This window comes from Martes martes (genome assembly GCF_963455335.1).
Source record: "Martes martes genome assembly, chromosome: 6".
Taxonomy (NCBI): domain Eukaryota; kingdom Metazoa; phylum Chordata; class Mammalia; order Carnivora; family Mustelidae; genus Martes; species Martes martes.
The window spans coordinates 72,676,387-72,700,524 of NC_137893.1; the positions used below are offsets into that span (position 1 = coordinate 72,676,387).

Consider the following 24,138-nt stretch of genomic DNA (forward strand, 5'->3'; position numbering starts at 1 on the left):
TGATGGTGTCACATACATCTTTGAGACTGTTCATTTCTCTTTATACTTTTTTATTTTTGCTTCTCAAGTTGAATAATCCCACCTGACTTATCTTTAAATTTGATTTATATTCTCTATTTGGTAAACTTCATTTTCACACTTACTTTTAGTTCTTTATATGTAGTTTTCTTTATTTCTTTGAGCATATTTAAAGTAGTTTATTTAAATTCTTTTCTCTGGGAAATCTGATGTCTGGGCTTCCCCTCAGAAACAGTTCTTATCAACTGTTCCCTGCCACCCTCCATCCCCCTGGTGGGTGGTTCACACTTTCTTGTTCCTTTGCCTGTTTCATAATTTGTTGTTGAAAGCTGGATATTTTAAACAATATAATGCAACAACTCTAAAAATTTAATTTTCTCCCCATCTCAGGGCTTGTTGTTATTGCAGGTTGTTGAGTAGCTTTTCTAAACTGTATCTGTAAAATCTGTATTCTTTGTCATATGGGGCCATTGAAGTCTCTGCTCAGTTAGCTTAGTGGGTAACTAATGCCTTGGCACAGATTTTCTTAAACAACCGGAACCAGGAGGTCTCCCAGTCTTTGTTGAGGGGTCAGTGTTCATTTGAAGGCATGCCTTCAACACTCAATTTGGCAGGTAAAAATTCTTACTTGCTTGCTCATGTGGAGCCTCAAAGTCAGCCAGACTTGAGAGTTTAGGACCTTTTCAGGTCTTTCCTGAACATACAGTCTGAGGCATGTTCACAGTCCTGCACATGTATATGGTCTTCTAGATTACCAGGAATATATCAAAACTTTTCAATGTTCTTACAGATATCTCATTTCTCAGCTTTTCCTTTTAAACTGTTTTGGTTAGCCTATTTTTCCCCCCAACTGTTATACATGACTGCAGGCAGCCACAACAATTAAATAATTATCTCTTATTGTTTTTGACAAATACTATCAAATACAATACTATTTTGACAAATACTGTCTTTTCCTATTGAGTGAGCTCAAAATGAGATCAAATAAAGATAATGTTGCAAGTAGAATCTTTCAGGGAGTTACCAGACATGTCAAAAAATAACAGTTCTCTAAGAATGAACTTTGAAAGAATTCCAGCTCCTTTCTGCTCCTTCTTGTGACAGCAGCAGTGTTGGTTTTGCCATGACTGCAAGCTATTAGTTTTCAGTATGAAGTTGAAGGGGTGGGAGGAATGGAATACTTCAAGTTCAAATGTCAAAAAATTTGCGGATCTTACCAAGATTTAACTATTTTTTTCTTTAATAAATGTTCCCTAGGTTACAGCAATCCTTTGGCTAATTTCCAGAGTTCTAAAAAAATTAATTCTGACTGTTTATTTTTAACCAGTTTCTCCATTGCTTTCATAAAGGAAGAGATAATTTTCAGAGGTCCTTATTCTACCATATTTGCTGACATCATCTACCCTACTATGTTAAAGTATATTAACAGAGATCCTTAATTTCTCATTGTAATTTGAAAGTTTTGAGGAAAGTGGTCATAAACTTGGCAAGGTTGCTTATAATGATTTCTTTGCAAATAAAGATACTCTACTGAAAAAAGATACCCAGACTTTCATCAGTAAATGTAACTTTAGAGATGCAGCTCCAGTAAGTGGAAGCTCAAGAAACAGTCAAGAAAAGAAATCTTTGTAGAGATTTTGTAAGGATAACTTTAGGGTACAAATGGAAGTTGATTTTTGCCAAAATGTGAATGGGGAACTAAACTTGCAATATATATCCTTGGTTGCATTCTTTGTTAATGTTATATTTCCATATGTCTCTATTTTGTCACTTCAAAAACTGTTCAGTATATTAAAAAATAAAAAACAATTGTTTAAGTACTTTATGGACATAAACATACTACTTTAGAAGTACGATCTCTTCTTTTAGAAGACAGCACTCTTGACTGAACCTTTTTCTGAGCTAGAAAATGTGCCATTTTTGCCAAGTACAACAAAAATTCATTCTGATATTTGGTTGTAAAGTACATTATCCCCATAGATTAGTAACTGATGTAATGTTTGGGTTGTAGTGAAGTTCCAAATTTCTGGGTTATTTCCTGGCAGGATCCTTCTGAAGCATGAATACTAACTGCCATCTCTAGACATAATGAATTTCTTTGGAGGAAGTGTTACAAAGAAGAAATACATTTTTCTGATAATCAGAGTCCCCATTTCCTCCCACCAATAGCAAGTTTACATACGTGTCTCTAAACCATGTCCAAGAAAGGTTGTGGTTTCATCTGTAAAACCGCTGTTAAAATTACATAGCCACATTGAAGTTTTCTGTTTGAATTTTAAAATTCTATGAACTTTATTACTGTATAGGAATAATATTGCTGGAGAGAGGAAGCATGTGATAGTAAAACTGAGAGATGGAACAATCTCTGTTACCCTACACACACTCAAATTAGAATCCTGATGATTGCTGAACAGTGTTCTAAAAACTTTTACATATAAAACTGTTCTAAACACTTTTATGTGTATGTATATATTATTCATAATATATATGTGTGTTTATATATAATGAACATATGTTTTATATTTTTGTATATACAATATGTATTATGTATTATATATAAATATAGAACATATATTTATATATATTATATATATAAACATTATACATTTATATATATAAATACTTATAAATATTTAAATATTCATTTAATAAAATGAATTCACATTTACATATAAGAAAACAAGGAACTTGCCCAAGAACAAATAGTGGATAAATGGTTGCAATGAATGTATGCTAGTACTGTCTAATATAATATAATATAATATAATATAATATAATATAATATATAATGTGAGACTATACATTCATGTTTATTCATTTAAATTCATTTATGTGGCTATTCTAGGAGGCTTCGGTTCTTCCACACATCCCGACTCCATAAAATTCCTCCTGAGTGAATGACCTGAGAGTGAGAGAAAACCCAATATAGAAATCTTAGTCTCCTATAACTTAATCTCAGAAATGATATACTATCACATTTGCTCTATTCTTTTGATTTCCCAGAGAAATGCTGGTACACTGTAGGAGGGGACTGTACAAGGATGTGACTACCAGCAGGCAGGAATTCCTGAGGGTATCATGGAGGCTACCTGGCACAGATATTTAAATAAGTTAAAAAATAGCAAAACAAAACAAAAACAGAGAGAGCCAGAGACATATGAAATTAATTTTAATTAAATATTTTATTAAAATCTATAACTACATTATCTTTTTAACATATAATCATTATAAAAATTATTGAGATATTTTGCATTTTCCTCATGCCAAGTCTTTAAAATCCAAACATATTTCCCCTCCATAGTACATCTCAGTTCAGGCTATGCAAATTTCAAGTAGCCATGTTTCAAACGCTCAGTACAATGCCTCTAACAGTGGTGTTGTATTGGATAGTACCAATATAGATATAAACAGTATGGCTTCCGAGTCTGTGCTCTGAAGCACTTCTTGCTTAATCATAGAAGAAGAGTGAAATGGTCTTTTTGTCAACCAGCATCAGTGTTAGGATGAAGATCCACAGATCCCTTGGATATGTGGCATTTCTAATTTTTCTGTTCTGCGCAGTAAACATTATAATACTAAAAGGATCTAAACTGATTGCTCTCCTAAAATAACAGGAAATAGGAATTTTTAGATGACTGTTAGAAAATTCGTTAAATATAAAATTTCCTTCGTAGGTTTAATGTATTTAAACCATGTTTTAAAGACAAGCTTCACACAGTGCTTCCTACTGAAAAGAATTTCTATCAGATAAAGGGATAAAAGAATTTTATGTCAAGTGGACAATCCATTCCCAAGTAACCTTGTAGCTGCCATGCTGATTTGCCACTCTTCCATAAATACGGTCAGTAATGAAACAGCCCAAATGAATGTAGCAGGTTAGTTCTCATGGCATGACAGACAGCATTATCTTCATGTCTTAGTGTCCCTTGAGCTCCATGTCTCATGGGGGTGAAGATAGAGGAGGACCAGGTGGGTACTAAATGCATAGCATAGAAACACCAAGTTTAGGAAATCTCAAAAATGTGAGGGGCTGCTGGAAACCTGCCAATCTTTGCTCACTAGGAAAACATTCTTTTTATTATCCTGGAATGTAAGAAACTCTTCGTTAGGGAGAAGGAAGAAGACTTTGCTATCTTAGAATGTCTCTCAGAAGAGAGAAATTCTCCATTTTGTTTATCCTGGTCAGTAAACAAAACCTCCAGCTTCTGAATCATGTAGACATGTCATGGAGAATTAGCTCCCAGAATATCTCTATCTCTTCTGAACAGCAAGATTCTTTTAAAATCATTTTAAATATAAATGTGAAAAATACAGAAAAGTACTAAAAAAATCAGTGGCTAAAATTGGATTAATAATAGAATTTTTTCTTTAAGAAATCAATTAAGAGTAAATGACTAAAACTTATGAAACCCATTCTTTTATGCCTTATGAAAAATACTTACATTTTTCAAAATGAATTTTCCCATTGTTTCATTTGGGAAACTGTATACTTAATTGCTAGACAACATATCATACTTTCAGTGGTCATTCATTTTGTGTTTTATGTACCATTGAAATAATTAAATCTTTCATGTTTTTTAATGTTTAGCCATCTTATGATTGTAGGCATTTTTTATTTGACTAAAATATCAGTTTCTTTTTAAAGATTTTATTTATTTATTTGACACAGAGAGAGAGATAAAGAGATCAAAAGTAGGCAGAACAGCAGGCAGAGAGAGAGGGGGAAGCAGGCTCCCTGCTGAGCACAGATCCCAATGCAGGGCTCAATCCTAGGACCCTGAGATCATGACCTGAGATGAAGGCAGAAGCTTAACCCACTGAGCCACCCAGGTGCCCCTAAAATATCAGTTTCTAAAAGGACCTGATAGGAAAAGTGTTATGCAAAAAGTATTTAAAATATATTTAGCAGCTTTATAGTTGAAAAACCTTTTTATCTTCTTTTTGTGTGAAGGACTTTTGTTAAAAGAAGCAAGATATAGGGCACAAATTGCTCTTATTTTTCCATCTGGATGTTATGATGACATATGATTCAGAGAAGCCTGAAATAGGGCTCCTTGCCTTTTGGATAATTTGCTATTCAGGGACTCATGGGGTATTCTTCCAAATTTTCTGGGTCAACTTCTCTTAAGGCATCTCTTCCCACTGTGCTCACTTAGGCAAAATAAATTGAGCTATGTCTTTTATACAAAATATCTTTCCTAAACAAAAAGGGATATCTTGCATATACTATGCAAGAAAATCTGAAGTAATCTAAATACACAAGAATTCAGAATTTTACATTAATTTTCAGTTCCTTTGTGGGGGGGTGGCTATTTTTCTTCTATTCTTTAGCATGTGATCAAATTATTTCTCTAAGTCCTTGGTCTTTGGATAACTAAAATGTATATTATCTGGAAGACAAAGAAACTTTGCAGTTCTAGGTTAAAATATTCTTTTCACTTACCTTTGTACATTTTAGCATCAGACCAGAATTTTGTCATAAAGATTATTTTATTTTATTTTATTTTTTTTAAAGATTTTATTTATTTATTTGACAGAGAGAGATCACAAGTAGGCAGAGAGGCAGGCAGAGAGAGAGGAAGAGAGGCAGGCTCCCCGCTGAGCAGAGAGCCCGATGCGGGGCTCGATCCCAGGACCCTGAGATCATGACCTGAGCCAAAGGCAGAGGCTTTAACCCACTGAGCCACCCAGGCGCCCCATAAAGATTATTTTAAAATGGGTTTTTCTACAACTGACACTGTTCTATAAGTTTTCGTAGTATTACTATTTTATGTACATCTTCTAAAAATCTGTCTCATCACATTTTGCTCTTCCCATCCCCCTTTTCTACATGCATAATTCCTCTAAAGTTCTTTATAGTGTTATCTCCAGGGTATCACCATAGAGGGGCTCTGATGAGAGCAATCAGGTTGTCCTTAAAACATTGTCTACACAGATCTTCAATTCCTTGACTCTCTTAACTGAGCGCTGATAAAGCACGTGACTGTATTTATACAAAATTACATATTAATAATTTAGCAGGTCTGCCATTGGAACAAAAGCTTTTTTTAAATAGACAGTATTTTAAAGAACAGCTTTAGGTTCATAGCAAAGTTGAACAGAAGGTACACAGATTTCCCATATACCCACTGCCCCCAAGTCTGCATAGTCCCCATTATCAATACCCCATACCAGAGTAGCACACTTGTTACAATTGATAAGCCTATCTTGATACATCAGAAACACCCAAAGTTCACGTTTACATTATGGTACACTTCGTGGGTTTAGACAAATGTATAATGACATATATTCATCATTACAGAAGTATCACAAAGTATTTTCACTGTCCTAGCAATCCTCTGTGCCTCTCCTAGTCATCCTTCCTCTCTGACAACCTTTGGCAACCACTGATCTTTTTACAGTTTCCAAAATGTTTTGCCTTTTTCAACATGTCATACAGTTGGAATCATGGAGTATGTAGCCTTTTCAGTAGTATGCCTTCAAGTTTCCCCCATGTCTTTTCATGGCTTAATAACACATTTCCTTTTGGTGCTGAATAATATTGCATTGTCTGGATGTACTATAGTTTATTTATCCATACTGCTGAAACTACAGGACATCTTGGTTACTTCTAAGTTTTGGCAATTGAATAAAGCTGCTGTAAGCATCCATGTGCAAGTTTTTGTTTGGACATAAGGAATACAACTCTTTAAAGTTATAAAATATATTGATTTTTTTTCAATTTTACAAATACTACATACATCTTGTGTATTTGAAGATTAAAAAAATGGGAGAAAATGCAGGGAAGTGAATAAAAGTTCCCTATAATCTTATCTCCAGAGCTTTCTAGCATTAATATTTGGTACATTTCCTTCCTTTGTTTTTGAGTACATTATACACATGCATACATATAGACATATGTTCTAATATGATGGAAAATAAGCCTGTTTCAGAGGACTTGCCCATGTCATTATTCTTTAGAACATAATTTTTATTTTCTGTATAATAGTTTTTCACATGCATATACCATAATTAATAAATCCATCCCAAACATGTTCACTTCTACAATTTATGCCATTATGAGCAGCCTTTTAACTGAAGTTTTGTCTGCACTTCTGCTTATTATAATAAATTCATGTACATGAAATTATGAGTTCAGAGATAAAAATGTTTTTAAAGGTTTTGATGTGTATTGCCAAATCACATTCTGTAAATACTCTGCCAATTCACATTCCACCAGGACCTAATGAAAGGACCAATCTAACTGTTTTTTTGAATCTACTACTTAACTATTTATTCCTTCCCCCTCTGATTTTTAAAAATTAATGGCTTTATTGAGCTATAATTTATATAGCATAAAATTCAGCTGTTTAAAGTATGTAATTCATTAGTTTTTAGTATCCCTATCTCAGCTTTTTTGTTCATTTGTTTTTAACAACATGAGTTTAAAAACCTTTAAAATCCTAGAAAATGGAAGGCCTGACACAGAGTGGCAGAAGGTCGCACTGTCAGCAGTGCAAATGAACTTAGCAGGATGACAGAATAAAAAATGCATAGAAAACAAATATATACAAAACATGCACATAAATAAATATATATTTATATATAGAAGAATATATAAACACAGTTATAACTTTCCAGTTATAACCATTTAGAATTTGTAAGGATAATCTACTTAAAATAGCAAGGTAAAAACAGAACAACTAAGTTTAATATCTTTAGAACCTAGTGTAAGAAATATTAGAATACTTTAACTTGTGATTTACTTTTTTTAAAAAAAATATTGTAAAGGCTTTCTAATTTATTAGAAATAAAAAGACATTTTAGGTGCTTGAATCAGAAAACAATATTTTTTGTGTGTGTGTGTGTATAAATTGCACATGAATTAATTTGTGAGATTAACACAATGGTAAACATAATTTCCACATTATAGTCATAATTGTTATAATCATAATTATTATTATGTTGGCTCTTATGAAACTAATTCTAAGGTTCATTTGGGAGAATGAGCAAGTGAAAATTTCCAAGAAAATATTTTTTTAAAAAAATAAGGATAGTTATCCTGCAAATATTAAGGCCCACTATGAAGTTATAGTAAATTATACTGTATGTTACTTATAGAAAATCAAAAGTTGAATTAATGGATTAATAACAGTGGCACTAGTTATTAGAAGAATCAAAGTAATTCTTTGAATTTGACTCTAGTGACTGAACTTAAGCATTTGTTTATAGCTCTGAGATAGACTTTAATATAGAGTATTACTTTCTATTTGATGAAGTTGGTACTGCACATCTGAGGTTAGGGAAAGAGTTATTTAGTAAATTATCATAGAATTGTTATCAATTTAGAAAACAAAAAATGAAATTGGATCATTATCTTAATACCACATAGCAAAGGAAGGTTGAAGTAGATGAAAAGGTTACATTTTAAGTAAAACTTCTTTTTGAAACAAGTTTCAGATTATAAATATAATGAAAAACCATAAAGAAACAATGTATTTTATTACATAAAGTGGAACTTCTGCATATCAGAAAAGTAAAAACAGTAAAAAAAAAAAAGGTTAATAACAAACTGACACAATTTCCAAAAGACTAGATAGCACTAAAATGTAAAAAAAAAAAAAAAATCAATTAAATAGTCTAGTATAACATTAATTGGGAAACACTAATTGGATAAAGGACAGAAGAAACTCAGATGGCTTATAACCACATATAAAGTAGTTTGGATTCAGCGTAAATTAAAACAATAATGACAACTTTTCCAAGTATTTGTTAACTAAGGTTTATAATTATGATAATAAAATTGAGAAAGATACTGTCAAATGGTGACTCTCAAACCCAGCTGAAGGGTGTATAGAATGTTATAACCTTTCTGAACGTAAATTTGATATTCTGTTTTGAGAGCCATCTGCAACTCAGTTGGCAAATGTTCATTTTGTTCATGTACAAAGATAGTGATTGATGACAGAGATACACTTAAGTCTTGATCCCTGGTCTCCTGGAGCTGGTAGTCTGCCTGCAAAAGGGCCTTTTATTCAGTGGTTCCACATATTAAAATAAACTCTAAGGAAATAATCATCATAGAATTATTTGTAATAGCAAAATAATGGAATCAATTTAAATGCCCAATAGTGCAGAAAAAGATAAGTATGATACATTCCTTATGACGTTTTTACAGTCATTGGAAATCATACTTAGGAAAAATATTTTAAAACATTCGGTTTAATCATGGTCCAATGTTTAATGAAACAAGTGGAATCCAAATGAATGTATATGATATAGTTTCAGTGTTAAAACATTTCTGTCTCTACTTATCCAAATGTATGTCAAGGGACACCTGGGTGGCTCAGTGGGTTAAAACCTTTGCCTTTGGTTCAGGTCATGATCTCAGGGTCCTGGGATCCAGCCCCGCATCAGGCTCTCTGCTCAGTAGGGACCCTGCTTCCTCCTCTCTTTCTCTTTGCCTGCCTCTCTGCCTACTGTGATCTCTGTCTGTCAAATAAATAAATAAAATCTTTAAAAAAATTTTTTTTAAAATATATGTCAAGACTGAAAAAAATTACCAAAATTTTAAGACTGGATGATCTCCTTGATGTGTTTTAGTGCATCAGTTTATTGATTTCCTTATTTATAGAGTTAGGAAATATCAGCACTCTTTATGTCATTAAAGTCTTCCAAGAAACAAATAAATGAAATGAAATGAAATGAATATCAGTGCTCTTTATGTCATAAAATTCTTCCAAGAAATAAATAAATAAAATGAAGTGATCATTAAGTGCGTACTATAAACATTGGTCTATAGAAACTACTCTATGATTTTAAAGTAATAATAAAAATTCTTTTTTTATTATTACTTTAATTGTTATCTTTTAAAAATTTAGAGTGGCTGCTCTGTTTCATTACACCCAGCATGGGTTCTTATTTCAGCTCTAGCTTTATGGTATATATATATACATATGAATATATATACATATAGAAAAATATATATATAGTGGATTCTATATATATAATATATAATATATATATTGTGGATTCTCTCTCTATATAAGTATATATATTTCATAAAGCTATATATATTTATGTATTTTTATGCATTATTATGAAAGTAACTCTTCTGGTTTTGGGGGCATTTAGGGTATTATTCTTAGTTGTTGACGGTGTGGTTAGTTTTCATCTTTTTCTCTCACATTCTGTGTCTCTGCAAAAGAAAGAGAAGTTAGGGGCTTTTATGTCTAGGCTGCTAGACGGTAATATTTAAATTCCTCTTGATCGCATATAAAACCATATACAACTCTAATTCATTTATCTTCACTGACTAAAATATCAACAATAGCAAGCCCAGTCTCTCTGGTCTTTCCAGCTAGCTACCATCTGGGCCAATCTCTGAATAGCCTGAGGCTGTTCCATAGTCATTTCCTGCACCAGATTTCTTAATACTCTAAGGAAATTCATCTCAGAACTTCTCAGGAACTCTTGCTGACCAGGTACCAGGTCAGATCTTCTGTATGGGATCCAGCAAGCTGCTCTCCAGAGCAAATCCAGTGGGCACAGAGGTAGGCTAACTATCTGAAGAACCCACTGCCAGTTTTCAAATTCATGTCATTCAAGTTGGCTTTTTGTTGCCTAGTAATATGGAAGCAAACGGATGTGCCTAGGAAGAAAATGTTCCTTTTTATATGCTGGAGAATTTAGAGAAAAAAAAAAAAAAAACGAAGTTCCATTTTCTTTTTCGTGCAAATCAAAATCTATTTAAATCATAAGCTCTGAGATCCATTTAAAACTTACGGTTACATCAGGAAATTATATCTCTTCCTAATTTGAACTTAATGTAAACTGATTTTTAATTGTTTCATATAACCATGAGTAACAGATATTTTCGAACACTGCATGGTAAAAATCAGCAAATATGTCAGACAAAGCACAACATTAAAGGAAATACCATACCATACGTTGACAGTTTTAGAAGAGTTGCTGCTGTTTTCACCCTTCACACCAGAGTAATTTTTTCAATATTTACCTCCCATGTGTAGAGAGGGAAACATATGGGGCTTTACATAATCGTAAGCATAAACAGGTGGCTACTTAGGTACATTTAATTTGTAGGCAACAGCAATACTGAAAAACGCAATCAGCGCCACATGGCTCCCCAACTCCTTCCACTAACATTCCATTAGCAAAATTAAGATCATTAAAATAGAGGGAGGGTATACTCCTCAGTTGGTTGGCTTCAACTACCTTTCAGGGCCATGAATAAAACACACTTTCAAAAATGCCTTGGCATTTTGCTGTTTCTTTTGTTCAAGGGAACTTCAGTAGCTGTGTATAATGTATACCTTATGAATAACTACAAGCAGCACAATATTTGCATTTAAAATGTGCTTACATCTCCCTCTAATCTGCTCATTATGGACATAAAATTATGGTGGTTAAATTCTAAGCAATTTATCAAAGCATGGGGTCAGACAAGCTCTTCAGAGCAAAAGCGGTCCACACTAAGAGGTCACCTAAGGCTGATTTCCATATTCTAGCATTCTGACAAAATCTGTAGACATGATTGTTGCTAGGATTTTTTTGCTCAGTCTGTGTCAGATGCTACATTGTGGATTCTATATATTTTGTCTCATCTGATTTGATCCAGATTGGAATATTTACTTTGTCCTCTTTGGCCCTGAAATACTGATCTCTCTGACCTTCTAACCATCCCACAAAGGATTAGAATTCTAGAGTAAAAGAAAATAAGGAGAAAGAATAACTGTTATTATTTTGCTTTTTTGGTGTTTGCTATGTGTATGTGTGAAGTACTGTGTAAGCATGTTCCACGTATCAACTCCTTTAATCGTCACATTGACTTTATGAGGTAGATGATATAACTTTCTCCATTATGCAGAGAAGGAAATTAATTGTGGCCCTGGGGGGGGTGTAAGTTTTTGAGTTTACACAGTGATGTAAGGACTAAAGCCAGAATTAAACCCAGGCTGTTGAAATGAATAATTAACATTTTTAAAAGCCACTCCATTTTACTATTGGGATAGTTGTGTATTGCTTGTCCTGAAAATTCTACTGCCTAAAGTCACCCAAAGCCAGGAATAATAAATGTGCAGTATTTCTGAAGAACTTCCTAAAAAAGCCTAGTGAGAGACTTTGGGGTGGCTGAGGTCTGTGGCGGTTCTTTCCAGTCCCGATGTCTCTGTGTGTCTTCCTAGAATACAAGGGGCAGTGCCCTGCACAGTCCAGGGAGCTGTGCTCTTGCTAAGGTTTCTGAGACGTTCTCACATTCTCTCACCTCCTCCTAGACTGTTACTCATCCTCAGTGCTTGGCGGAGAGAAAGCTTTAACGTGAACAAGTACGTATGACACGTTTGTTAGTAACCCAAGATTATAACAGAGCTTTAGGCATAGACATCAAGTTATATAATTTGATTTCAAGGCTTAACATTATTAATGTAAATTGTTAACCCAATTGTATTGAATAGTACAGTCACTCCTTTCAAGGAGTTTAAGTGTTATTGGGAAAAAGACGTTTTTGCTTGTTTGCTTTTTTTCCTTTTTTTTTTTAATGCAAAGTTTGAACCAAAAAGGTAAAGATGAATCGAAAGCTTTTATGATTTATTCTTTTTATCCCCAGGTAAAAGAACTATTAATAGCTAATAGCTATTATAGACAATTTTGATCCCATTGTAAATGTAAAGACGTTCAAACACAGGAATTCTACAGTCTCACTTAATCTCCTCTAACATTTAACAGATGCAGTTGCCATCTTTGATATGACTCCTGCCTTCCCAAAGACTCAGTAAATTATTAGGCCAAATTTTCTTATCATGGACATTAACTTTCCTTAACATTTCTTGTTTCTGCTGTTCTATCTAGACTCTTCTGTCTTCTTCTATGAAGATTTTTGGAGTCATTCATTCGTTGAAGATGTTTAATAATCCAATAATTGATTCTGAGAAATCTGGAGAACTTTCTCACAATTTGGACATTATTATTATTATTATTATTACTATTATTATAATATATCTCAATCCTTTGCTCAAGGATTATGATTTTTTGCCTTGATAAGATATTTCATGCACCCCATTTCAGCTTGAAGTTGGTCAAAGATACTTGAGCTAGAATTTCTCATGGAAATGTTGGATTTGGGGTAGTCTCAAAAAAGGTAGTTTTTGTAGGATATGCTGACCTAAACCATGTCTTGGAAACATAAAAAAATGATAGAAAAGCCACAGGAAGCATGAGAAATGGTAAATCTATTTAGATACATTTAAAATAACAAGGACGTTAAGAATATGACTGCAGGAGAGAGTGCAGTTAAAATTTTTAAAGAAGCGGAAGCACACGCCCACAAAAATAAGTGAGATGCACTTTGCATCATTGGCAGAGAGGAGACACATAATCAAATGTGTAGTGGTTTGATTCATCTCCAAATCTTCTTCTTCATATAGCTCAGTTCATTAGAAATTTTTGAACATGCATCTCAAATATCTATGTATTTATTCAAAATTGTGTGTGCATCTTTGACATATCTTTACCTCCAATTTAAAGGCAAATTTCTTTGTGATGATCATGGAAATGAACCCTCATTTTGATAACTTTGAGATGTTAGAGAAGTTTCAGCCACTTTTTATATATCGTTAGACTAGCGTATCCTTGTTTCACCTCATAATATGGCTGAAGAAAGGTTTGAGTGAGAGTAGAAATGTCAACACTTTCATTTCTTTGTTTATATTGGTTTTATTTTCAATACATGAGTTCTTTGCAGGTAATGCTTAAAGGCATTTGTCAATTTTGTCTGAATTACTTTCTTTAAAAACTATGATAACGTATTCTGAAAACCCACTTAAATATGGCCGCGTGACCTGCCACACATTGGAAGTACATGAGCCTGTGTGGCAGCCCTGTCAACCCCCTCACTTTGTGTAGTCCCCACACCTCCCTCAGAGGCCTCACCTTCATCTCCAGGTACCTGGCCATCTGACACATGGACAGATGAGACTAGTGCCAATCAACATCTTAAATATCAGTGAAGTTCATTTTCTTATGTTGCCTGATTTAAAAAGCTCTAAGATTTTCTGCACCCAAAAGGAGGGAACCTTCTTCATTAGCTAATGAAAGGCTAAACAAACAGTTTATAATTTATAATACTAATGAAGGATTGAAATGTATAACTGTGATTAAGCCCTTGAACTTTAGAGACATAAAAACCTACTATGCACCTTTGAGCTATGGGGAGATAGAGGATTTATGGCATCTTTTCAAACTTTCATGTCCTTTTATCTGTGAAATGTATGTGTTTTATTGGTAGCTACCTCACACTGCAATTCTGAAAATTAAATATACATATACATTTCCAGCATATTCTAAGCTGCATATTTTAATAATCCTATTTTTGTTTTTTTCATTATTTTATTAGTTTTTTTTCATCATAGTAAGTGTACTGTTCAATCTCCATCACCCTTTTCCCTCATTGCCCCACTGACCTCCCCTCTGCTAACAATCAGTTTGTTCTCCATAGTTTAGAGTCTGTTTTATGATATCTGCCTCTCTCTCTCTCTTTTTTCCTTTGGTCATTTGTTTTGTTTCTTAAAGTCCACATATGAGTGAAATCATGTGATATTTGTCTTTCTCTGGCTGGCTTATTTTGCTTAGCCTTATACTTTCTAGCTCTATCCACGTTGCTGCAAATGGCAAGATTTCACTTTTTTAGGGCTGAGTAACATATATGTGTGTGTGTGTGTGTGTGCGCGCATATATGTGTGTGTGTGTATACACACACACACACACACATACACACGCACATACCACACCTTCTTTATCTGTTCATTTATCAGTGGACACTTGGGCTGCTTCCATAATTTGGCTATTATAAATAGTGCTATAAACATAGGGATGCATGTATGCCTTTGAATGAGTATCTTTGTATTTTTGAGGTAAATACCCAGTAGTGCAATTCCTGGATCATCAGGTAGTTCCATTTTTTATTTTTGAGGAACCTCCATATTGTCTTCCACAGTGGATGCACCAGTTTGCATTCCCATCAACAATGAAAGAAAGTTCCTCTTTCTCCACATCCTCCCAACACTTTTGTTTCTTGTGTTTTTAATTTAAGCCATTCTGACAAGTGTGACAGCTCATTGTAGTTTTGATTTGCATTTCCCTGATGATGAGTGATGTTGAGTATCTTTTCATGTGTGTTTTGACCATCTGTATGTTTTCTTTAGAGAAGTGTCAATTCGTGTCTTCTGCCTATTTTTAACAGGATTATTTGTACTTTGGGTGTTGAGTTAAGTTTTTTTTTTAATATATTTTAGATACTAACCCTTTATCAGATATGTCATTTGCAAATATTTTTCTCCCATTCAGTAGTTTGCCTTTAAGTTATGTTGATTATTTGCTCTGCTGTGCAGAAACTTCTTATATTGATGTAATCCCAATAGTTTATTTTTGCTTTATTTCCCTTGCCTCAGGAGACATAGCTAGAAAAACATTGGTAAAGCCAATGTCAGAGACGTTACTGCCTGTACACTTGTCAAGGGCTTTTACGATGTCAAGTCTCACTTTTAAGTCTTTAAACCATTTTGAGTTTATTTTTGTGTATGATGTAAGAAAGTGGCCCAGTTCCACTCTTCTGCATGTTGCTGTCCAGTTTTCCCAACACCATTTGTTGAAGAGACTGTCTTTTTCCCATTGTATATTCATTCCTCTTTCGTTGAAGATTAATTGACCATATACTGTGGGGTTTATTTCTGGGTTTTCTATTCTCTTCCATTGATCTATGTGTCTATTTTTATGCCGGTATGATATTGTTTTAATTATTACTGCTTTGTAATATAACTTGAAGTCTGGAATTGTGATACCTACAGTTTTGCTTTTCTTTTTCAAGACTGCTTTGGCTATTTGAGGTCTTTTGTTGTTCCATACAAATTTTAGGATTGTTTGTTCTAGTTCTGTGATAAATGCACGTTGGTATTTTGATAGGGATTGCATTAAATGTGTAGATTGCTTTGGGTAGTATAGACATTTTAACAATATTTGTTCTTCCAACCCATGAGCATGGAATATCTTTCCATTTTTTCTGCATCATCTTGAATTTCTTTTATCAGCATTTGATAGTTTTCAGAATATAGGTCTTTCACCTCTTTGGTTACCTTTCTTTCCCCTCAATTACAGTATTGTGATCATTTTGATGATGTATGTGTAAAATGTGAATAATAGAATTTATATGTCTGTATGCAGTCTTTTGAGGACTTTCTCATATGTGGCAATATATATTGCTTTTTATCCTTTCAGCTAAGCACATATAATCACCACTGTCCTGTGAATTCCCCTTTCTACCTCTTAAACATCTGGTTAGTGGGGACTCAAGGATTCCAGTGAGTCAATGCACGTAACTTTGTACATAACATAACTATATTACTGTATACAACAGCAATATGGGGCTACTGTTTTGTCCTTGGCATTCTTAGGTGTTGCCTGATTCCTCTCCTCTGTCATAGCTCAGTTGTATTGTGTTCTGAATAGTGAGATTTCAGTTAGGGGTATTGCCTAAGGCTTTTATCTTGCCATCCAATGTGAAAAATGTGTACATATTTCATACTAGACTCTTACCACTTACCTCTCAACAGATCATCCAGTTTAACTTTAACAAAATAAATAGTGTTTTTGAGTGAATGGGAAAAAGATTTATGACTGTTACTGAATGTTACTTTTTATCTCTTGGATATTCCCTGGAAGAGGGAACCATAGGATTTGGAATTGGGGATGTGGCAATTAACAACTAGGACACATCCAAGCTTTTACAAAACAGACTGATTATTTACCCTGTGTTGGGCCATTACTTTCAGAGAATTAGTAGGCAAAGTTCACTCTAAGATTCCTTATCTCAAAGATGGAGGGAATATTTTTGGTTGGAACTGGGAAAGTAAGGCAGGCTAGATATTAGCGTATGAAAATGATTGTAAAATCTTCATGATGATCTTATGTTTTATATTTTAAAGAATATTGTGGGGGTGCTTGGCTGGCTCAGTTGGTGGAGCATGTAGCTCTTGATCTCTGAGTCATGAGTTCAAGCCCCACAGTGGGCAGAAAGTCTATTTAAAAAATTTTGTTTAAATAAAAATCATTTTAAAATAATGTGATATCCAGTTAGAAATTTTAATTTTTAAAATTACTCCCTATTTGGGTGGGAATTGATGAGATTTAAAAAAGGTAGAAAAAAATCTGATGAGCGTAAATTATGCACAGTGAATCAGGAAATTACTCTTGTTCTTACACTGGAGGCTCTGGAAAGGCTGATAAATGCAAGGGAGAATGAGTAATGAGACCCATATACATATCTTGTGAACGAGAACAAACATGTTTTCCTGGACAATGTCCTTGTGAGTTATGTGCAGGATGGGGAGGCAGCCTGGTATGGTGGCAAGAACATAAAACTTGGATGCCAAAGGTCTGATTTGAGATTCTAGAGCCATGACAATGAAAATCGTGACCATTTTTATATCCTTCAGTGATAAAATTTGTTATATTGTCCTTAAAAGATTATTGTCAGGATAAATGATGCTGAAAAAAATATTTCAATCTTGTGAATTTCCATACAAATTTCAGTTGTTACTACTACTAAAATGGCAGATCATTAAGAATTGGTTAAAATTATAATGTCTCCAAAAATTTAAGAATCAGAGATAAGATCTTTTTTTTTAAATTTGTTTATTTGACAGATAGAAATCACAAGTAAGGAGAGAGGCAGGCAGAGAGAGAGGAAGGGAAGCAGGCTCCCTGCTGAGCAGAGAGCCCCATGTGGGGCTTGATCCCAGGACCCTGGGATCATGACCCGAGCCGAAGGCAGAGGCTTTAACTCACTGAGCCACCCAGGCACCCCCAGAGATAAGATCTTAAAGACTAAATTCACTCATCAGTTAATCTTCAATAGATCAATTAATTGCATTTCCTTATAATTTTTGTTTCTCAAATGCATGTTCTTTATGAATTCCTCCTAATTTAAAAGTAATAATATCCATTTTAATAGGTGACAATCAAATTTGGAAATTGCAATATATTTTCTTTCTGCTTTGTAGCTTACTTTATGAAGGTTACATGTTGCCTTATTTTATAATCACCCTATGATCCCTCAGCTCCTGAATTGTGTTTTGGGGGGAGGAGGGATGAACAGCAAATTATATTTTCTCCAGTGTAAAACTATTGTACTCTTTGTGAAAAGATGGAGGAAAAATTGATGAAATATAAAGCTGATCAAGCTTATGATACTTTAGTTTATTGTGAAATTGAAGTTTCAATACTGAATCATATATATATGTGTGTGTGTGTATATACACACACATATATATGAACTTGCCTTAGTTTGTATAGTCTCAAGTGGCTGTTTAGAAGGATAAACTCTGGATTGGTGGCAATCGTAGATGAAGAAGTAAGTTAATCAAAGATATTGTCCTATGTCTACCACTTAGTATGTTAAACTGTATACTTAATCATCTTCTAAGGGAAAACACACAGGTTCATAGATAGATTTTTCTTGCAATAGAGACATCCAACAAGACAGCTCTGAAGTATTTGATTAACTTGAAATAAATGGTGGCCCTTAGGATTTCAGGCTTTTCTGCTTTGTAACATTTTAGGTCTGTTATTACCTTAGGTGAATGCAATTCCCCAAGAAAGAAGATGCTGAATTAATTCTTCTATGACTTATGTCATCAGTATATCTAGAAAAGGAATAAAACTATGTGCCTTTACCATTTATGAGGTTCTAGGTAGCTTTTTTAAAAAAACATTTCACAAAAACTGGTCAATTTTATATACCCTGATAATGAGTGTAGGCTCTTAGAAACAAATCTTCACATACAGACAAATGAGATAAAACATAGGTATGCACATGCACATGCACATGCACACATACACACACATTCATTTATTATCAGAGTTCAAGAATATTCTCTTATTGGATTTTCCCTGATACAAGATCTAATAAAATAAGAAGCTCCCTCAAAGTAAATATTTCTTTGCTTCACTGTCTTCAAACACACCATACAGTGAGTGAACCCTAGTCAAATTTCTAAAGCTTTTCCGGACAGATTGCATATACTACCTTACTTTTTGCCAGGATTGCATCACTGGGACTTTTTCAGGATGTTTATGTCTAAAAATAACCCAAATCCTTTTTTTGTTTCGGCAAAGATTAGCTACAAAAATAACTGATCATTTGTGTAGTAACCCATAATAGACATGAGACATTATAATTTGTTAATCATGATTTGATATGTAGGTGAATTTAATTGGAATATATTTGTTGAGTAAACTAATAAATGATTTTTCAAGCTATATTGAATTCTAGTAAGATTGTCTCATTGTCTAATGAGTATCTAGCAAGATAATCTATCTCCTTAATTCTTGCTAGTATATAATACTGTCATTCATTTACTTTTGTGTTAAGAGAGCAATTACCTACTTTTCTTCTTTGTTCTTATTTTCTCTGGAATTTATTAAAACCTCTTCAATAAAGTCATTTCTGAAAATGCTACAAAGCAGATGTGCCCATAAAATAAACATAATTGAAAGAGGAAAATTAAACACACAAGCCTCAAAAGCTATATCTTAAACAGTAAAAATTCACTGTATCAGTGATTATCCCAATAGTATTAGAAGAAAAAATTTCCAATAGTGAAACAATGGCAAAGTTAGAGAAGCAATGAAAAGAATGATATATCACCAAGAGTATTCAATCAAGGGCAGCTGCCTAACCTGACATTTTTTAAAGGAGAGTTACATGGAGCACCAATATATCATGGTATATTATAATTTATTAATGGATGTTTCCCCAAGAGTTTACAATTAAATTTTCAAAATTCTACATGTTATATTCTCTTCTTGGGAGTTGCAAGGCATCTAAAGTTTCTGAGAAGTATTTAATTGGAAATATGTAGGTAAATGCACATAACATAAAATTTACTTTTAAAAATGTACAATTCAGTGTCATTAAGTACATTCACAAGGTTGTATAATCATCACCACTGTCTCCTTCCAGGTATACAACTTTGTGATTGTTAATTTGACCATGAAACAGTTTTCTTCTGGGATATCTTTTAATTTTGGTATGTCCAGAAAATATACTTATGGAGACAATGATCTAGTCCAATCCTCTCAATTTAAACATTGAAAATAGAAAATGTGATTTTAAGAGATGAAATGTCTTGCTGAAGATTACACAGGTCATTGGGATACAGCCAGTCAGTATCTCATTCATATTTCCCACTTCCAAGAACAGGGCTTTTCTATTTCAAGGTATTTTCCCCTTGTTTCCATTGGTGTTGCCTGGATCCAATGACCCAGTAACCTACAAATAATACATTACAATTTGACCTGAAAAATTCAGGACTAAAACAAATACATTACTTTTTAAAAGCTACATTGTACTTGTTTTATAACTCTCTCACTGTGATTTTCTTATGAGAACTTTCATTGTAAGAACTCTCTTTAATTTACATAATTCTTTTGTTCTTAGGTCTTTTTAAGATTGTGGCTGATAAAACTCCATACCTTACTATGGAAGAAATAACAAGGACCATTCACATTGGATCAAGTAGACTAGGGCATCCTTGCTTCTATCATCAGAAGGATCTAAAGCTAGACAATCTCACTGTAAAACGTGGTGAGCAAATCATGCTCAACTCAGTTGAAGAGATCAGTGGAGAAATAATGGTGAACTGTGGAGTGGTAAGGAATCAGCAGAATCACTCATTTACTTTGCCTTTGTCACAAGAAGGAGAATTCTATGAGTGTGAAGATGAGCATATTTACACCCTAAAGGAGATTGTTGAATGGAAGATCCCAAAGAACAGAACACGAACTGTGAAGCTTACCGGTTTTTCAAATAAGTGGGACTTAACAAATCCATTCCCTAAAGGCTTTTATGGTGCTCTGGTTCTCAAGCCTGTTTATGAGATTCAAGGTGTGATGAAATGTAAGTATCCACTGAGAATGATGCTCTATGAGGGTGAGGACTGTGGGGTTTGGGAAGGAGGAAGGCTTTAGAGTTTGAAGAATATGACCCTGTCCCCTACTTGTCCTTTAAGATCACTGAGAGTTAGATTTTCATCTGTAAATAAGTAAACCATGTATTTCGTGCAAAGGTCAAATTGAATATATATATAAATACATATTGTAAATTGTGTGGTGCTATCGAAATGTAAATGCAGTAATTGGCAGGTGCAGACAGGTTAAACTACTAATTCATTTCTATCACTGCCAGTTAAACATGGTCAGAAAAGAGCTACTTTTAAAGATAGAGTACATTTGGTTAGAAAGAGCCTTTCTTGTATGAAGGTGGTCAGCAAAGTGATAAGGATGCAAAGTTTCCTTGATATGTCCCTTACTGCTATTTTTGTAATAGTTTCCCCCCCCTCCCCCCAGCTACCACTGGTCATAAATCTTACTAGCTAGGAGTCCCTCTGACTCAAGGGAAAATGGTGTGACAAATTAATTCACACACAAGTGTGCTTTAATATATAATATTTATAGGATTATTTGTATTTAAAAATAGGAATAACTGGAGAGACCATTGTAACCCTAAAGGAATTAATACTTTGAATTTTCAAGATCATGGCACTAAGTGGGCAACCATGGGGCAAAGAGTTCTGTAGGTAGTCAGAAATCCTGGATTCTGACTCTGGGTCAGTGACTTAATAGTTGGTGACTTCGAGTGAGCCATTTAAACTGTGTCTTTGCAAAGGGGATGATGATACCTCTTTTGCCTACCTCTTAGAATTGTTTTAAGAATGAAATAAGATTGTATTAAGGTACTGTGTATAACACTTGAGAAAAAAAGCAGTATGTAAAAATGTTTAGTCAAAGGTTATTCCTTGGATATCTCAAATTCTAATTATCTCTGCTCCTATAAATATTGTTGGTTGTTGGTCACTTACATAAATATGAAAAAACTGTTGTGAATCTTTGGGTAGGTTTTAGAACTACATGTTAAATTGTGTTACATGTAAGTGATTTAACCAGAAATTAATTAATTCATCTGAATTAAAGGTACAAGGAAGGAATTCCATTCAAGTAGTGATTATATTTTAATACTGCAAAAAATCGAGGCCACAGCATGATCATTTTTTATTATGACAAAAAATGGATGTCGCAGCAAATCTTAGACCTCACATTAGTGTTTTGTTAGCTGTCCCAAGATGTGTAATTGAAATTGATAATTGAGTTTTCCTCACTTTTCATAAAAAATAGATATAGCATTTTCTTATTTTAAAATTTGTTAATTTTTAAAAACCATTGGCATCTCCTATCACACAGCTGCAAATGTAGGGCAACTCAGAACCTAAGCATGTGAATGAGGTGGCTACTGCATTTTATGAATTTAGATTAGAGATCAACAAAGGCTTCTCTGAGGAAACGGCATTTAAACTGAGACCTGGAGGATGAGTAGGAGACAGTAAGGCAAAGCAAGAGGAGACAACATTGAAAGAAGTGATAGCAATTTCTAGGAGAGCAAGTAAGAAAGATATTGGAGCTTCAGTATAGCTGGTGTGAGAAAAGAGAGGATAGGTTGAGACAAATATCAAAACATGCAACGGGGTAGTGGAATCACTCATGGAGAGTCTTGACATACATGTTAAGGGGTCCAAAGGGCAAATTAATAAAGGGTTTCAGTGGAAGAGACAGGACAGAGGAGTGTAAGGAGGCCATTAGGTGTATGGCAGGGTACTGGGGGGTTAGCACAATAGTGATATCAGCAGGACACTTGTTCCTAATTGGTATTTAAGAAGTACAACCAACAAGATTTGGAGGTCTGTTGGAAGGAGGAAAGAAGCCAACCTGATCCCTAGGCTGCTGACTTGATCTACTAGTTGGATGGTGATACAGTTTACTAAATATAAACATTGACAAATGACTAGGACACAACTGTTTAGATGGACTTATGTATGGTTTCATGCTAACCAAGGCCCCAGAAGAAGGCCTTCGGTTAAGTTAGCATCCTTTCCAAAATATTTTAGTCTAATTTCCATTCTTTAATGGTATTTAAATCAAATTTTTATTTCTTTTGGATCTTTACTTTCTTAGCGATTATTTTAAACATTAGTTCTTTTTGTATAGCAATTTCAGGACAGATGCTGTTATGGTACTGCTTTGCATGTGTACTGACTGTAGAATATTCTCTGGAAATAGAGGACAGGTGTCCCAACACAAAAAGTCCAATTTTAAAAATTACTGTTGTAGGCATTTTTCTTCTAAATATAAAATGTAGGCTATTTTTAAAAATCAATTGTGGTCTTGTTTTACATTATTCTATCTTATATTAAAGATTCAAACTTGCCTTGAAGTCAACAGCATATCGCTTGCTAAGTTACTTTCCGATGGCCTGGAGTTCAGGCATATTTGAAAACCCTCTTGTCTCAAGTCCTCCCTTTCTCAAGTGACAAGATAAAGAATAGGTCTGAGGCAGGGATAGAAAATTTTAGAGAAACCTTAGGGGTAAAAGCAAGATGAAAAAGACTGAGAACTATGGGAAGCTTTGAAATATTGATTTGCTGAAAAGAGAACATAGTAAGTAAATAAAGAAAAGAAGGAATATAACATATACTACTCCTGGTGTTAGATTTTTAATATGTTATTGATGTGAAAATTTAGGCATCATAAAAAAGTAGCAGGGCATGTTTACATGAAATATTCGTTCCTGGAAACTCTTGGTCATAATCCCCATTATAGGCCTGAAGCCCCTCTTGACTCTCACTATACATTTCATGATTTGTAAAACATTCTATCTCTTTGGAAAATAGATATAAATAACCACCCAGGACCTTTAACTACTAGTCTCATGTAAGTCGTAGTAAGATCTGTTTGTGTCTTTCATTGGAAGATAAAATTCATGTTAATGTAGCAAATGGAATGCATAATATTTACAAATGAAAAACTGAGTCATCTATTTAAAGTTGTTACTAAAAATCAGAAATCTTGCTTGTTAAAACTTCTTAATTGTCTTGTGTTTTGATGTACAGATTGATAATTACTTTTCTCCTGATGAGAATTTCAAGATCGAAAAAGCTGCATTTCATTTTAGGTAAAAACGTCAATGCCTTCCAAAATTTAAGGGTACAGTTTTTGCTTAGATATATTACATATCAACTC

At 33.8% G+C, this 24,138-nt stretch overlaps 1 protein-coding gene across 1 annotated transcript in view; it reads left to right on the forward strand.

Moving 5' to 3' along the window:
* THEMIS (thymocyte selection associated) overlaps nucleotides 1–24,138 on the forward strand; it is a 194,597-nt gene that overhangs the window by 67,388 nt on the left and 103,071 nt on the right. Inside the window, exon 3 of the mRNA XM_080807157.1 lies at nucleotides 20,507–20,965. Within this exon, the coding sequence (XP_080663283.1) occupies nucleotides 20,507–20,965 (459 nt within the window). The remainder of the gene's footprint in view (nucleotides 1–20,506; nucleotides 20,966–24,138) is intronic.